The 17,034-nt window shown below is 45.4% G+C and overlaps 2 protein-coding genes across 2 annotated transcripts in view; one reads left to right on the plus strand and one right to left on the minus strand.

Annotated features, from left to right (window-relative positions):
* Positions 1–620, minus strand: part of COA8 (cytochrome c oxidase assembly factor 8) — a 28,809-nt gene extending 28,189 nt beyond the window's left edge. Inside the window, 2 exon segments of the mRNA XM_075331049.1 lie at positions 418–572; positions 575–620. Coding sequence (XP_075187164.1) covers positions 418–572; positions 575–620 — 201 coding nt within the window.
* BAG5 (BAG cochaperone 5) lies at positions 407–16,642 on the plus strand. The gene is made up of 2 exons (XM_075331048.1): positions 407–768; positions 13,782–16,642. The coding sequence occupies exon 2, from the start codon at positions 13,812–13,814 to the stop codon at positions 15,168–15,170; it is 1,359 nt and encodes a 452-aa protein (XP_075187163.1). The 5' UTR covers positions 407–768; positions 13,782–13,811; the 3' UTR covers positions 15,171–16,642.
* The last annotated feature ends 392 nt before the right edge of the window (positions 16,643–17,034 follow it).

The following is a 17,034-nucleotide window of genomic DNA, read 5'->3' on the forward strand; positions in this document are numbered from 1 at the left end:
GCTACACGGCTCAGTACATGCACCACGTAGGAGACCCCTACACTGCTGTGAGCACGGTGTGGGTGACATAACTCCACACACTACCTCAGAGACAACTGAAAATTAGAGAAAGAGGCAGCAGGAGAAAACTGACAAATACAAGACACATAATGGCCAGAAAAAGAGCCACATAACAATTGCTGTGTTAATAAAACGCAGTTTGACGCAAACACGCTATTTATGAGGGTTCATCGTCTGTTTTATGGCCAGCGCCGTGTACTGACAGTGTGCGGCTGAGGCAGTGCTGGCGCCTCTCTGACAGGAATTGGCGCGCACACTCGTGCGCTCTGCAGCGTCAGCCTCGTGGCCGCACGGCATTCTGGGAGCTTTGCGCAAACCGTACAGGACAGGGATGACGCAGCCAGTTCATGACGTCACCTTGGCAGTCACCGCTCGTGCGTCACCGTCTCCGGAGTGCAGAGTGCGGGAGCCCTGCAGCTGTGCAGTGCGAGGGTGAATACGGACCAGCCGGGCACAGACGAGCCGGGTGTAGGCCAGCCGGGCACAGGACGCCGCCATTATAGCTCCCTGTCAGTGATGGCGGCGCCGGCGGATTTCCACGCAGCTTTACGGCAGGGCATCACTTCCGTTGTCGCTATGGCAACGTGGGAGTGCTAAGAGACGGCATCTACTACCAGCGAGGCGGCTGGGCCATGGTGAGCCGCCACTGACAGGAGCCCGGAGAGGGGCGGTGAGACCCGGGAGCAGCCCCCACTGCTGGGGAGACAGGTACAGCCGCTATCTTCTCATTACCTGCCATTGCCATGTAGTGGTGAGACGTAAGCCCCTGTGTATGTGTGTACTGCCATAGTGTGACCATCTACTACACTGTACATGCTGCCATACTGTGCCCACATAGTGCCCATCTACTGCCCCACACATACTGCTATACTGTGCCCATCTACTATACTGTACATACTACCATACTGTGCCCACATAGTACCCATCTACTGCCCCGCACATACTACTATACTGTGCCCATCTACTATACTGTACATACTACCATACTGTGCCCACATAGTACCCATCTACTGCCCCGCACATACTACTATACTGTGCCCATCTACTATACTGTACATGCTGCCATACTGTGCCCACATAGTGCCCATCTACTGCCCCACACATACTACTATACTGTGCCCATCTACTATACTGTACATGCTGCCATACTGTGCCCACATAGTGCCCATCTACTGCCCCACACATACTACTATACTGTGCCCATCTACTATACTGTACATGCTGCCATACTGTGCCCACATAGTGCCCATCTACTGCCCCACACATACTACTATACTGTGCCCATCTACTATACTGTACATACTACCATACTGTGCCCACATAGTGCCATCTACTACACTGTAAATGCTGCCATATTGTGCCCACATAGTGCCCATCTACTGCCCCGCACATACTACTATACTGTGTCCATCTACTATACTGTACATACTACCATACTGTGTCCATCTACTATACTGTACATACTACCATACTGTGCCCACATAGTGCCATCTACTACACTGTAAATGCTGCCATACTGTGCCCACATAGTGCCCATCTACTGCCCCACACATACTGCTATACTGTGCCCATCTACTATACTGTACATACTACCATACTGTGCCCACATAGTGCCCATCTACTGCCCCACACATACTACTATACTGTGCCCATCTACTACACTGTACATACTACCATACTGTGCCCACATAGTGCCATCTACTACACTGTAAATGCTGCCATACTGTGCCCATCTACTGCCCCGCACATACTACCATACTGTGTCCATCTACTATACTGTATATACTACCATACTGTGCCCACATAGTGCCCATCTACTGCCCCGCACATACTACTATACTGTGCCCATCTACTATACTGTACATACTACCATACTGTGCCCACATAGTGCCATCTACTACACTGTAAATGCTGCCATACTGTGCCCACATAGTGCCCATCTACTGCCCCGCACATACTACTATACTGTGCCCATCTACTACACTGTACATACTACCATACTGTGCCCACATAGTGCCATCTACTACACTGTAAATGCTGCCATACTGTGCCCACATAGTGCCCATCTACTGCCCCGCACATACTACCATACTGTGCACACATAGTGCCATCTACTACACTGTACATGCTGCCATACTGTGCTCACATTGTGCCAATCTACTGCATCAAACATACAACTATACTGTGCCCATTTACTATACTGTACATGCTGCCATACTGTGCCCACATAGTGCCATCTACTGCCCCGCACGTATTACTATACTGTACCCACATAGTGCCATCTACTACACTGTACATACTACCATAGTGTGCTCACATAGTTCCCATCTACTGCATCACACATACAACTATACTGTGCCCATCTACTATACTGTACATACTACCATACTGTGCTCACATAGTGCACATCCATGCATATACTACTATTCTGTGCCAACATAGTGACATACTACTATTCTGTGCCAACATAGTGACATACTACTATTCTGTGCCAACATAGTGACATACTACTATTCTGTGCCAACATAGTGACATACTACTATTCTGTGCCAACATAGTGACATATACTATACTTTACATACTACCATACTGTGCCCACATGGTGCCCATCTACTGCCCCGCATATACTACCATACTGTGCTCACATAGTGCCATCTACTGCATCACACATACTACTATACTGTGCCCATCTACTACACTGTACATACTACCATGCTGTGCCCACATAGTGCCCATCTACTATACTGTTCATACTACTATACTGTGCCCATCTACTGCCCCACACATACTACTATAATATGCCCATATAGTGCTCATATACTGCATACAGGACACAATAACACATTACATAATGCTGTGCCCAGATTGTCTCTGATTCCATGTATATACCACCAGGCTGTGTCCAATGAGTGTACAGAGAATAATATTGAATATATTTATAGCCAGATTACGCCCAGAATAATTTCCTCTTGGAGTTTGTTCACATGTTGTCATTTTTTTGCAGATTTTCCTGTACATTTCCCACAATTCACCTAATACTTTTTTTTTTCTGCTGTAAATTAAAAATTTGCATTGTAGAGGGGAAAAAGTGCATTAAATACAGCAAATCTGGGGATCTGTACTATGCTGTCCTGTAAATCTGCATAGGACCAGAGGGTCAGCTTGTTCTTTTTCCAGATTCTGTATATAACTATATCATAAAGCGGGTGTTTAATCATAAAGTGTCTAGTGATGGGTGATCCTGAACTGTAAAGGACCCCGAACACAGGCTACACAGGAAAGTCCGTGTTATTGTTCGGGATTGGCCACCCGAATAAAAATTAAAACGCAAGCTACATAGGGAATAAAGCAGGACAATTATACTTACCAAGTTTCTGTGCGGCGGTCACACTGCTTCCGGATCTGCTCATTAAATCTCATGAATATTCACTGGTTCCCCCTCCACGCTCTGTGACACGTCTGTAATTGGTTGCAGTCAGGCTGTCGGCGTCTGTGATTGGTTGTCCTCACGGTAGCTGTCTGGGTCTCGAGGTGTAGTGTAACAAGAAATAAAGAATTGGAAAAAATGGCATAGAGTCCCCTGTATTTTGATACCCAGTGCAGATGGCTACAGGTTGCAGCCCCCAGCTGTGTGTGTTATCTTGGCTGTGTTTAAAAATACAAAGGACCCCATGCAGCTTTTTTTTAAAATAATATGAATTATTTTTAAAAACGGCATGTGGTCCTCAAAAATTTTGAAACCCAGTAAAGATAAAGCAGACAGCTTGGGGCTGATATTCTCAGGCTGGGAAGCCATTGGTTTTTGGGCCCTTCCCAGCCTATAAATAGCACCCAGCAGCCGCCCCAGAATTGGCGCATCCATTAGATGCTCCAATCCTGGTTCTTACCCGGCTCATCCTGATTGCTCTGGAGCAATAGAAATCAGGGTAATAAAAGGGGTTAATGACAGCTGTAATTTTGTAAAAAAGAAAATCACAACTGTCATGAAGCCCAAGGTTAGTACAAGATAGGGGTCTATGAGACTTTTCCCATTACTAATCATGGTCTATCCAAAGGAAAATGAATACGGGATCCAAAAAAACAATGGATTAAAAAAAATAAATGAACCCCTATAAAAGATACAAACTTTATTTAAAATATTTAGCAATTACAATAAGAGACTACCAATGATACCCTACCAGAACTCTTGTTTGAGATGTTATGACAAGGGTAAGGTAGGTGTAAAAAGGGCAAAAATATCACACAAGGGCCCACTGATAAGGTATAGCCCTAAATTCGCCCTGTTACTGTAACCTGCCTTATAACGGGGGGTATGACACCCTACTGTATCTTGGTGCCTCCGTTCAATGTCGTTTGTCCCTACCAAAACCCTAACAGTCACCTATGAGCAAAGAAAAACAGTACAAAAATGTGTCAAATCAGCATGTGCAAATGTTCGATATACCGTAACCTTCCACACATGCCCAAGCTGAAATACTCATGAAAAGACACCAGCAAGAACCATAAATGTAGTGTTAAGAATAGCTAAAAAAAAAAATACATTAGATACAGTGCGTATAAGGATAAGTTGGACACTGCAAGTAAGCTATTGCCTACTCCTGACTTATCAAGTATGACAATGTGGTTAAACCAAAAGGACATCATACAGTGAGAGCAAAGAGAGCAGTGTTATATAAAGTAAATACCATGCTAAACCCTCTGTCTGATTCCTACAAACACATAAGGTGTCCCAACATGAAATGCAGAATGAAAAAGTCGGATACTCACATAATATGCATTGTGCTAATAATCACTACCACCGGGTGCAATCATAATACAGTGCCTACAAGTAGTATTCAACCCCCTGCAGATTTAGCAGGTTTACACATTCGGAATTAACTTGGCATTGTGACATTTGGACTGTAGATCAGCCTGGAAGTGTGAAATGCACTGCAGTAAAAAAGAATGTTATTTCTTTTTTTATTTTTTTTTTTTAAATTGTGAAAAGTTTATTCAGAGGGTCATTTTATTATTCAACCCCTCAAACCACAAGAATTCTGTTTGGTTCCCCTACAGTATTAAGAAGTATTTCAGGCACAAAGAACAATGAGCTTCACATGTTTGGATTAATTATCTCTTTTTCCAGCCTTTTCTGACTAATTAAGACCCTCCCCAAACTTGTGAACAGCACTCATACTTGGTCAACATGGGAAAGACAAAGGAGCATTCCAAGGCCATCAGAGACAAGATCGTGGAGGGTCACAAGGCTGGCAAGGGGTACAAAACCCTTTCCAAGGAGTTGGGCCTACCTGTCTCCACTGTTGGGAGCATCATCCGGAAGTGGAAGGCTTATGGAACTACTGTTAGCCTTCCACAGGCTGGACAGCCTTTGAAAGTTTCCACCCGTGCCGAGGCCAGGCTTGTCCGAAGAGTCAAGGCTAACCCAAGGACAACAAGGAAGGAGCTCCGGGAAGATCTCATAGCAGTGGGGACATTGGTTTCAGTCAATACCATAAGTAACATACTCCACCGCAATGGTCTCCGTTCCAGACGAGCCCGTAAGGTACCTTTTACTTTCAAAGCGTCATGTCAAGGCTCGTCTACAGTTTGCTCATGATCACTTGGAGGACTCTGAGACAGACTGGTTCAAGGTTCTCTGGTCTGATGAGACCAAGATCGAGATCTTTGGTGCCAACCACACACGTGACGTTTGGAGACTGGATGGCACTGCATACGACCCCAAGAATACCATCCCTACAGTCAAGCATGGTGGTGGCAGCATCATGCTGTGGGGCTGTTTCTCAGCCAAGGGGCCTGGCCATCGGGTCTGCATCCATGGGAAGATGGATAGCACGGCCTACCTGGAGATTTTGGCCAAGAACCTCCGCTCCTCCATCAAGGATCTTAAGATGGGTCGTCATTTCATCTTCCAACAAGACAACGACCCAAAGCACACAGCCAAGAAAACCAAGGCCTGGTTCAAGAGGGAAAAAATCAAGGTGTTGCAGTGGCCTAGTCAGTCTCCTGACCTTAATCCAATTGAAAACTTGTGGAAGGAGCTCAATATTAAAGTCCACATGAGACACCCAAAGAACCTAGATAACTTGGAGAAGATCTGCATGGAGGAGTGGGCCAAGATAACTCCAGAGACCTGTGCCGGCCTGATCAGGTCTTATAAAAGACGATTATTAGCTGTAATTGCAAACAAGGGTTATTCCACAAAATATTAAACCTAGGGGTTGAATAATAATTGACCCACACTTTTATGTTGAAAATTTATTAAAATTTAACTGAGCACCATAACTTGTTAGTTTGTAAGATTTATGCATCTGTTAATAAATCCTGCTCTTGTTTGCAGGCTCTAACTTATTTGCATCTTATCAAACCTGCTAAATCTGCAGGGGGTTGAATACTACTTGTAGGCACTGTATATGTGCAAAGAGCCATATAATAACAATTTTTGGAAATATTTTCTTATTTCTTTTCATGGGACAACACTGAATATATGACACTTTGATAAATTGTACAGTGTCAATGTGCAGCTTGTACAACAGTCTAAATAACACAACCATAAGGCTATGTGCCCACGGGAGCTCGCACCTGCGGATATATCCGCAGGTACAGCTGCAGGTTTCCCGCAGCTGCTCGCCAGAATCCGCAGCTATTTGTAGCTGCGGTAGTACAGCAAATTAGCTGCTGTAAACCTGCGGACATTCCTGCGGATTACCTGCGGAAGTCCCGGCCCTATCTCCATAGTGGAGGGTCAGGGGAGTACATCCTAAGTGAAAATGGCCAAATCGTGCCCAATTAGTAGTTTTCCCTCTCCGGTGTCTTGTGACTCAGTGTTACAAGATCTCAGGTGTGAATGGGAAGCAAGGATGTTACATTTGGTGTTATCTCTCACACACTCTCATACTGGTCACTTGGAAGCTCTGCATGGCTCCTCATGGCAAAGAATTCTCAGAGGATCTGAAAAAAAAGAATTGTTGCTCTACATAAAGATGGCCAAGGCTATAAGAAGATTGCCAACACCCTGACACTGAGCTGCAGCACGGTGGCCAAGACCATTTAGCAGTTTAACAAGACCGGATCTTCTCAGAAAAGACCTCACCATGGTCAACCACAGAAGCTGCTTGCAGAGGTTGTCATATCAAAATTGGCATAGGAGAGCTGCCAGCATTGCAAGGTCTGTAACATTCACCAGCTGCATGATGTCGTCATGGAGGATGGAAGAGGATCCAGCGGCTCCTGTGAAGCTCTAGTGAACTGAGGACCCAAGAGAGTGGGGTAATTTTTTGTATAACTCTTCAAGTTGATAATTTTATACAGCTTGTGAATGATTTTATAAATATCCAAATGGCCCTTGGAAAATATAGGTTCCCCCACCCCTGACTTAGCTGATCAATGGGAATGCTTTCTATTTGCTTCCAATACTCTTTCCATTGATGATGCAAGGTACACGAGCAGCAATGTGCCGGTCGGTGTTCCTCCAAGGAATTAGGAGGTCTGAATGTCAGCTTTCCAGTATGAAAAATTAGCTGTATGTAGAGAATGCTGTACTATTAGGTGGTACAATAGGTGACAATACAAGGCAGGGAGTTCCCAAGCTCCTCCACCAATAATAACGTAACCACATGTACATCTATCAATAGTAATACTCTTCATACCCCGCCCTGATGGAGGATCCACCCTGATGTGATAATACAAGTTCTTCTACCCGGAATTAGGAAATCATTGCTTTCTTATGCTCACAGGAGGAATTACACTGAGGTAGGTCCTGTCCAAACACACAGAGCTCACGGGTAGGATGGGGAGCGAATATCTACATGACCTTTTTTCTTGACTTGACAGCATGTTCATATAATTCAGCACATTCCAGCGCTAGTAGCATCATGTTATTTGTGCGCAGAGCTGATCTTAATCCCTAAATATGGTGTCTATGAGAGGAGGCATCCTAATGGGGAGTATCGGGACACCCCAGACAGTAGGTGACCAGCCAGTCCTGCTGTTAAAAGCCATTTCAGATTACTTGAAATGTTTAGGACAGGGCTAGGCAAGTCTCAGAAATAGGTAGTCAATGTGCCTTGAAGTTTTGGCTTGTTTTCTATTGATGTCTATAAAAGCTCCGAGTAGCCTTCTGCTAAAAATAAAACTTATCCAACCACGTCTAAACTCCACACCAAAGGAGTTGTTTTCTCTATCGATATTGATGATATATCCATAGGATCTGTCATTGAAATCCCATTGGTCATTCCTCAAAAAGCAGATGGGCAAACAAAATTGCAGAAATTGTGATTACCGTATTTTTTTGTTTCATAAGACGCACTGGATTATAAGACCCACCTCAAATTTAGAGCTAAAAAAAAGGTAAGAAACAAAAAAATCTGGGAACCATTTTATAAACTGGTGATGTCTTACCGGAGGGGGCAGCAACGGTGATGGGGGGGGGTCACAGGAGGCAGTAGTGGTGGAGTAGGTCCATGCTGCGGGCGGTGCAGAGGAAGGCTCAGAGACTCACAGCAGAGCTGTGCTGGGGCAGCCGGCGCTGCTGTGTGCTGTGGCGGCCAGCACTGCGGCGTGTTGGGGCGGCCGGCGCTGCTGTGTACTGGGGCGGGCGGCGCTGCTGCGTACTGGGGCGGCCGGCGCTGCTGTGTTGTGGGGCGGCCGGCGCTGCTGTTTGCTGGGGCGGCTGGTGCTCGTTGCGGGCAGAGATGCATTGGTCATTCTGAAGATGTTGGCGGTGCAGGCTTCAAAGAAATGACGGCCGGAGTTGGCACTTGCGTTGATGACAGCTTGAGCCGAGAGCTCCATCTGTGCACGCGCCGACTCTGGGTGCTATTATCTGAAGAACTTACCACTGACATGTTCAGAATGGCCAGTGCCTCTCTGCCCGCAGTAAGCACCCGCACAGAGCAGCGGCCGTACAGAGCCTCGCTGCCCGCCCGCCTGCTGCACAGCATTGTCCTGCCTCCTATGACCCCTCTATACCATCCACCGGTAAGGCTAAGTTCACATTTCCGTTGTTTTGTATCAGTCACATGCGTCGCTTGACGCATGTGACTGATGCGCTGTACAACGGATGACAAAGAACAGAATTCTTTGTCGGATTCCGTCGTGTGCGGGGGGCGGAGTTCGGGGGGGGGGAGGTGAGCCGAGCGGGGCCGTGGCACTGAGGACGTCAGTGCCGCAGGGACTGCAGGACAGGTGAGTGTGTGTGTGAGTGAGTGTGTGTGAGGGTGTGAGTGTGTGTGTGTGTGTATACACATGCTGAATGCGGGAGGGGGCGGAACCGAGCGGGGGGCGGGGCCAGGCGCTGAGGATGTCAGTGGAAGTGCTGCGGTCTGCATGGCTGGGGACAGGTGAGTATGTGTGTGTGTGTGTGTGTATGTGTGTATGTATGTGTGTGCACATGCGGAGTGCGGGAGCGGGCGGAGCCGAGCGGGGGGCGGGGCCAGACGAGGGTGTCAGTGGCAGTGCTTGTCTGCATGGCTGGGGACAGGTGTGTGTGTACATACATGTGCGGAGTGCGGGAGGGGGCAGGGCCGAGCGGGGAAGTGTCGGCCTCCCTGCACACGTAACCAGCCTAAATATCGGGTAACAGCAAAGCACCCGATGTTTACCTTGGTTACCCGATATTTACCTTGGTTACGGGCCTACACCGCTTAGCGCTGGCTCCTTGCACCGTAACCAGGGTAAATATCGGGTAACCAACCAAAGCTGGTGACGTGTGCAGGGAGCCAGAGAGCATGCGCAGCGAAATCCGACGGATCTTGCTGCTCAAAAAACGTTACATGCTGCGTTCCTCCCGCCCGGCGGTCAGTCGTTCCACGACTGATCAGTCGGACGGAGGGTGCAACGCAGCATCATCAGTCACAATCCGCTGATCATACAAGTCTATGGGAGCAGCGGAATCCGCTAAACGGATTCCGTCGTTTACAAGAGCAGCGGATTGTGACTGATGCATTTTAGCGGAAATGTGAACTTAGCCTTAGCTACATTTGGATTTTAAGACGCACCCCTCATTTTCTTTCCAAATTTTTGTGAGAAAAAGTGCGTCTTACAATCCGAAAAACACGGCAACTGCTGACAAGAACAGGTCATCAGTCGGGATTCGGCACAGAAGCCGATATCCACCTGCCAGGAGAAGGGGCAGAAGTCTGAAAAAATAAGGATCAACACTGTGAATATTGAGCCTTTGCATAAACTTGATGTTTTTGTCAATAAAAAGTTTAAAAACTTATGAAATGTTTATAATTGTAATTCAGTAACCATAGAAACATCTGATTAAAACATCTAAAAACAACTGACGGTTTGTGAAAAATCAAAATTAATCCGTCTCAAAACTTTTGGCCACGACTGTACTTTGAGAATCAATATCTGAATGGCTGATATTTATATTTTTTGTGAATTCCCAGCCTTTATATTGAGCATTTTAAGGGTTTTTTTAGCTTCCAACACTGGGGTTTTATAGAAAGATATTTAAATTTGTGTCCTCAGTGCTTGATACTTTTTTAATGGCTAACTGTAAACATGGTAATATTATCTTTTCAGTTTGCCATTAAGACCGGGTACACATATCCGGCTTTTTGACGGTGCAGCGTACGCCATTACAGTATGATACAGTACACTGGCAGCGCCGCAACTTCCGGGTCACATGCTCCGGTCACATGACAGCATGTGACCGGCGCTTGTTGCGCTGCCAGTGTACTGTATACACTGTACTGGCGTGCGCCGCATCCGGCGAAAAGCCGGATATGTGTACCCGGCCTAAGGCTCTCCAATGTTAATATTTTTCCATCTACTGGCTAACACAGTACAAAGATATATTTCCCGGGATTATATAGTCATTCTAATATGGACAAAGTATGATAAGTACACCCACATCATCAGGTCTGTTAGATCTATTTAATAATAAATGATGCTACATTTCTCTATAGCTCGAATTTCTGTCATTTTGCCACATATGTGAACGAGCTACACCCTGCAGAAATAATATTTGCTTGTTTAGGCTTCTTTATTTTACAAGTAGAGGTGGAATATATTAGACATTATGAGAGTCTGTGAGGCAGAGAAATGTCCAGGTCTGCTGCTATAAAGCCTCCTGTCTGTGCTCGGAGTCTACTTGCAGCAGGAGACGTTTGTGTCCTGGCTTGTTGGGGGAACAGCTGTTGTCGGTGGATGCTGTGCGGTTCAGCACAGGGGTTTCTGTCCTGATATATTCCTAGCCGCAGTCCTAGCCTGCAGATTAAGGGCTCATCGCTGCAGCGAGATTCCAGGCACGCGCACCCTCTGCATTACAGCACCGGCAAGTCGGCTGCGGCAGATGGATGTGCGCTTTGTGGCTTTTAGTTTTTGTGATTTAAACCGGAAGATAAATTTAGGGAGTTTACTAAATCCAATCTCTTACGATTATAGAAAAAACCTACTGTCAAATTAAAGAGAAGTGTCCATAGCTGTTCATAGGTCCCATGTATTTCTAGAATGAACAGATGGAAAATGATCAAGCGGTCACATTGTATGTCACTAGGAATCGTACTTTTCCCTCCAAGCACAGCCCTACAGATATAAAGGGTTTCCTCTTTGGAAATTATGTGTTTTTTCGCTGTTGTAACGTCCTCCAGAACCATGAAGTTCATGGGATTTTTTTCATTCCTAACCAGCTTCACAAAATCACTTTTCAAAGCCAAAGTTTTTTTTTTTTTTTTTACTCTTCCCAGGTCCAGCACCAAGTGTCCGCCGCTGTCTGTTATTGGCTGCAGCGCTTCCATTACGTGGCGGCACTGCAGCCAGTCAGCAAGCTCAGTGGATTTTCACAAGTAGAGAACACAAGCCACTGAGCTCACTGACTGCGGCATAGTTAGCGTGACATCAGCACTGCAAATAAACAGACAACAGCAAGGACTCAGTGCTGGACTCGTGAAATGTGAAAAAAGCTGTTTATTTTATTGTTTTAAAATATACTCGAACTTTGGAAAGAGATTTTCTGAAAGCAGAAAACCCCTTCTGGTTTCACACATCCATGTTTCGGTTTCATGCATGATCCGACGAAGAAACTGATACGACGGATCTGGCGAAAAAACGGATCTGTCACATCAGTTTTTTTCCATTTGTTCCTTCCGTTTTTTGACGGATCCGTTGTGATACTCAGCATGCTCCGTTCAAAAAAACGTATCCGTCGTTGGATTCCATCATATGTCGGATGACGACAGATCCGGCGCCCATAGGCTTCAATTATATAACATGCCGGACGGCGCCGGATCCAGCGTGGTCAAGTTTTTTGCCAGAGACAAAAAACACTGCATGCTGCGTCCTTTCCAGCAGCTGGAAGAAGAAATTTCACCTGATCCGGCGGACGCCGCATGCAACGCAAGGCCATCTGGCCCTAATACAAGTCAATGGGGAATAAAACGAATCCGGCGCCGGATCTGTTTTATCCGCATTTCATCTGATTGTGCCTGACGGCAAAAAACAGGTTTGTGTAACCAGCCTTCGGGTATGTGCGCACATTGAGCATTTGATGCAGACATTTTCTGCACAAATCTGCATTTTGTGGCAGAAAACGCAGCAAAAACGTTGTTTTTGGTGAATTTTTTGCTCATAATGAAGCCAATGGGTGGAAGGGCTGTAAAACGCACCAAAAATGTACATGCTGCAGATTATTTTCTGCACCAGATCTTCAAGGAAAAAATGAGCAACATGTGCATAAAACTTTAGAATTCTCATTGACCTTGCTGGCATAAGGATAGGCATGCATATTTGTGAAAATCTGCATGGAAATGCATAAAAAATACAGTGTGTGCACATTTTGTCTTTAATGTAGCAGTCAAGAGAAATCTATCCAACTAATTTGTTTTTTCTTATGCGGTCTAGAGGTCACCTGACCACTGGCGTGATTTGGACACCTCATTGCCCTAGATGAGCGCATGCCGATCATCTGAATCCGTTTTATATAGCCAGGTTACATTAATATTTTGCATCTTAACGCGTTATGCAGTCCCATGAAATCTTATATAATATACTAAAAGGAGTAATTCTTACCTGACCAGTCCCATCCGTTCACCCGGCTCTCAGCAATAACATTAATACCGCACATAACTGCTACAGCCTATCACTGGCCATAGTGGTGGGGATGCATTTACAGCCCATGACTGACTAGAATGGTCACAAATCAACACCACATACCATCCTGGAACCCGGTAATCCAAGATCAGTGGGAAGACGGAAATTATGTGCACAAGAAATAGCAGGTGATCGGTAAATTATCAGCGGAAACTAGTTGACATCTGCTGCAAACCTCTAGAACAAGTGATCTTCTTCTAAATTTACAGATGCTACAAACTAATCAGACATGTTATCGGAATAGCTATAGCTGCCTCCAGTTCAGGCCCATCAGCTCCCTCAATATCCAGAATGAGTTGTCAGAACCAGGAATGTTAACCATCTTTACAGGTGAAAACATTCTTATTGAAGGTGCCTGAAATGCCCCATCAGAAAGTAGCTTTTGCCGCCCATGCACACCACCTGTTTATTCATTGACTATAGAACTGACTGAGCACCATACTCCACCTTCAATCCATCCCAATAGGGCAATTCAGAGCCCATTTCTTGTGGGTCCCAGTGACAAGCTTGATAGTTGATAACTTGCAATATTGAGAATAACCTTTTAACATTGAGATAGTAAATGCATAGTACTATGTCATGTGATTGACATATTGCTGAAAACTGTTATTTTTCTCTTCCAGTTTAGATAATAAACAAAGGATTATCAGAGAATGGATATGGGTAATCAACATGCTTCAATCACAGCGCTTCAGGAGATCCAGCGGAAGGTCAAAGATCTTGAGCAGTATGTGGCTAGCTTCAGTGGCTTACAAAGTGACCCTGACTACAAGAAGCTAGAGAAAGCTCTGACCAAACAACTCTTCGAGATTGAATCTATAGACACAGAAGGAAAGGGGAACATTCAGCAGGCACGGCGGAGAGCAATTGAGGAAGTGGAAAGACTTCTGAAAGAACTGGAAAAGACTGCAAACCATCCGTGTCGACTGGAGATCGAGCTGATTTTCAAGGAGGTTCAGAATTTGGTAGGTCAGCAGATAGGGCCTTTGTATGGAGGAAGAGGATGTATCACAGAGGAGTTCGAAGAAGGCATTCAGAATATTCTTATGAGACTTACACAAGTCAAGACAGAGGGAAAAGCCTCCTTAAGAAAAGCCAGATATCGCACTTTAACTAAAGTTCTTGCTATTCAAGACATACTAGAAAAGTGTTTGAAGCAGCAGGTTCTGGCCCTTCCCCTCTCCACCGACGCTCATCCATCCATATCTAAGATTAACTCCATTATGTGCGAAGTCAACAAGGCCCGCGCCAATCTGATTGCTCTCCTTGCTGGCGTAAATGAATGTGAAACATACAGACACTTATCTTGTGTCCTCTCCGGGTTCATAGCAGAACTGGACGCTTTAGACGTTTCCGGCCACGTAGAAGTGAGGACATACAGGAAAGAGGTAGTTGAAGAAATCAACAGCTTATTTAAATATCTAGACATCGAAGAGGAAGCCCACTTCACCAGCGCTTATGACCTGGCCAAGAACCAGTCCATAGTCCAAATCGAAGTGATACGCCAACGACTGGCCGAAATAAAAGCCACTCTGTTGGAAAGACAAAACAATGTGTCCGAAATTCACTTAGGGACCAAATCTGAACTCCAGAGTCTTATAGCCCAGTTGGACGAAGTGAGTGTAGAGAAGAATCCATGCATACGAGAAGCAAGAAGGAGAGCGGTAGTGGAGGTCCAGACTGTCATCACGTACACTGACCTCAAGGAAGCTATTGAAAGGAGGCACAACATCGGCGACCAAGTCAATCCAGAGCACCCGTCTCACATCGCCGTGTGGAGAGTTCTCGGGAGCCTCTCCGAGCTACAGAGAGAGGTCCTGTCCTTTGACGGCAGCAGGGCAGATAGAAATTACATGCGGCTAGAAGAGCTCCTCACCAAGCAGCTGCTCGCTCTCGATGCCATTGATTCACAAGGCGACGAACGGTCTAAAACAGCAAGGAAACAAGCCGTAAAGTTCGCCAACAATATCCTGAGCTATTTGGACATGAAAACGGATCAATGGGAATATTAGCACTTGGTTTACCTAAACTTGCACAAAATTAATGATTGTAGGAAAAAGAAAAATGTGGAGATGCGTTTTTACTATTTGGTGCACCAAAGTGTTGTGTAAAACAGGAGGGTTTTGTTTTTTTTCTGTCTTTATGAGTATTCTTCCAAAGAAGCATTCCTACACATACAAGATTGAGACGCTCAATGATGACATATCCAAAGCTAGTGACATAACCGCCTGTGTACTGGCTCTTGGCGTGAGGCTTAGTAATTATTGGGTTCTAGCCAATAAGCCAACAGTTTCTGAAAGTTTAGTGTTGTCTGATATTGGATCAGTTGCTGTAATTTGCGGCATAATTTTTTTGTTTTTTTATGCCCGCACTTTAATGATTTAAATGTTTGTCCAATTCTGTTACTCAGTAGCTGATGGAAGGGAAAAGACGTCTGTCTCATATTAAAGAGGCTGGCTTTGAGCAATCCCTTTTTTTAACTTACTGCAATCAGTGATCAGATGTGATCCTGATGGCAAGTGATCAAATCCCAGACAGTGCCTCCGGAGGGGAACTAAACCATTACATTCTTCTATTATTTATTATTCTTTATAATATTGTTTAGTTTTATGTACAGTATTAAAGGGATCCTGAGAGCTGATTCATGCTGCCCATTTAATAGGCATAATTTGGCGTCTGGTGCCATCATTTCAGCCAGCTATGTTTTACTTTGCAGTGTTTTAGAGAAAGCTGAGCAATGACTAGTTCAAGAGGGCAATCTCCAGCAGCTACTCCCCGTCCCACTGCCTATGATTGCAGGTCTCTTCCTACACGTATGTAGGAATCGACTGTCAGGTTCACTTTAAATTGGTTGTTCGGGGATAATTATCATTAAAATAAAGCATAGTTGCACCCGCCAATCCTGTGCAGGCTCCGTTCTGATGCTGCCTTGTCACTGGTGGTTTGTGGTTCCTGTATCTTTGAAGATGGAAATACACCTTTAAAGAGCTTGACTACTACTTTAGCATTGATGGCATATCCTTAGGATAGGTCATGAATGTCTGATCGGCCGTGGTCTGACACCTAGCACTCCTTCCAATTAGCTGTTCTGGTGCCGGAGGATGGAAATTGTTGTGAATGTCATCCGAGTGGGTACTGGTGTGAACCCCCCTCTGGTGGCGAGGAATGGTGGTGAAGCTGAGTCTGGTTCTATGACCCAGACAGGTGTTGGAGTTCATTGGGAATCCAGGAAATCCTATTGCAGATCAGTCTAGTATATTTATGAGAGCATTTTCTGCCTAGCGGCCGCCGGTTATGGTGCTTCCTGCCTGCTTCTGAAGACGTCTGGGAGTTTTCCCTTCAATTTCTCCCATTTCATCTGTGCCTGAATCTACTCCAGATAAGTTTGCTAGTTTCTGTGCTTAATTGCTGAATTTGCAATTAAGAATGCTTTACACGCTGCAACATCGCTAGCGATCTCGTTAGCGATGTAACACGCCAGATCGCATCTGCGATCTGCCGAGATCGCACATGTCACCGGCGCTATAAAAACGACCTATGTGCGATCTCGGCAGATCGCATCTGCGATCTGGCGTGTCACATCGCTAACGAGATCGCTAGATATGTTGCAGCGTGTAATGCACCCTTTAAGGTTGTTTCTGCTTATTCCATTTGCTTCTGTGTTTGGTTTCTTGTATGTGAGAATCTGTCTTTCTGCTTCTGTAAGCAGGGCAGTTCCTCCATCAAGAAAGGGAGCTTGCTCCCTGTTCATGTTTGGATTATTTGCACTTGAATATTATTTGTTTTGTGATTTTGTTCCTTCCCATTATATCTGCAGTTCTTTCTAGTGTCTGGCACAAGAGTACCTAATATAGTGGGGGAGAGACCGTGTGGTCT

The sequence above is a fragment of the Anomaloglossus baeobatrachus genome, chromosome 12, assembly GCF_048569485.1.
Source record: "Anomaloglossus baeobatrachus isolate aAnoBae1 chromosome 12, aAnoBae1.hap1, whole genome shotgun sequence".
Classification (NCBI taxonomy): Eukaryota; Metazoa; Chordata; class Amphibia; order Anura; family Aromobatidae; genus Anomaloglossus; species Anomaloglossus baeobatrachus.

Bases quoted from the DNA above. Each gene is read 5' to 3' on its own strand.
- BAG5 (XM_075331048.1), top strand. From the start codon at position 13,812: ATGGATATGGGTAATCAACATGCTTCAATCACAGCGCTTCAGGAGATC.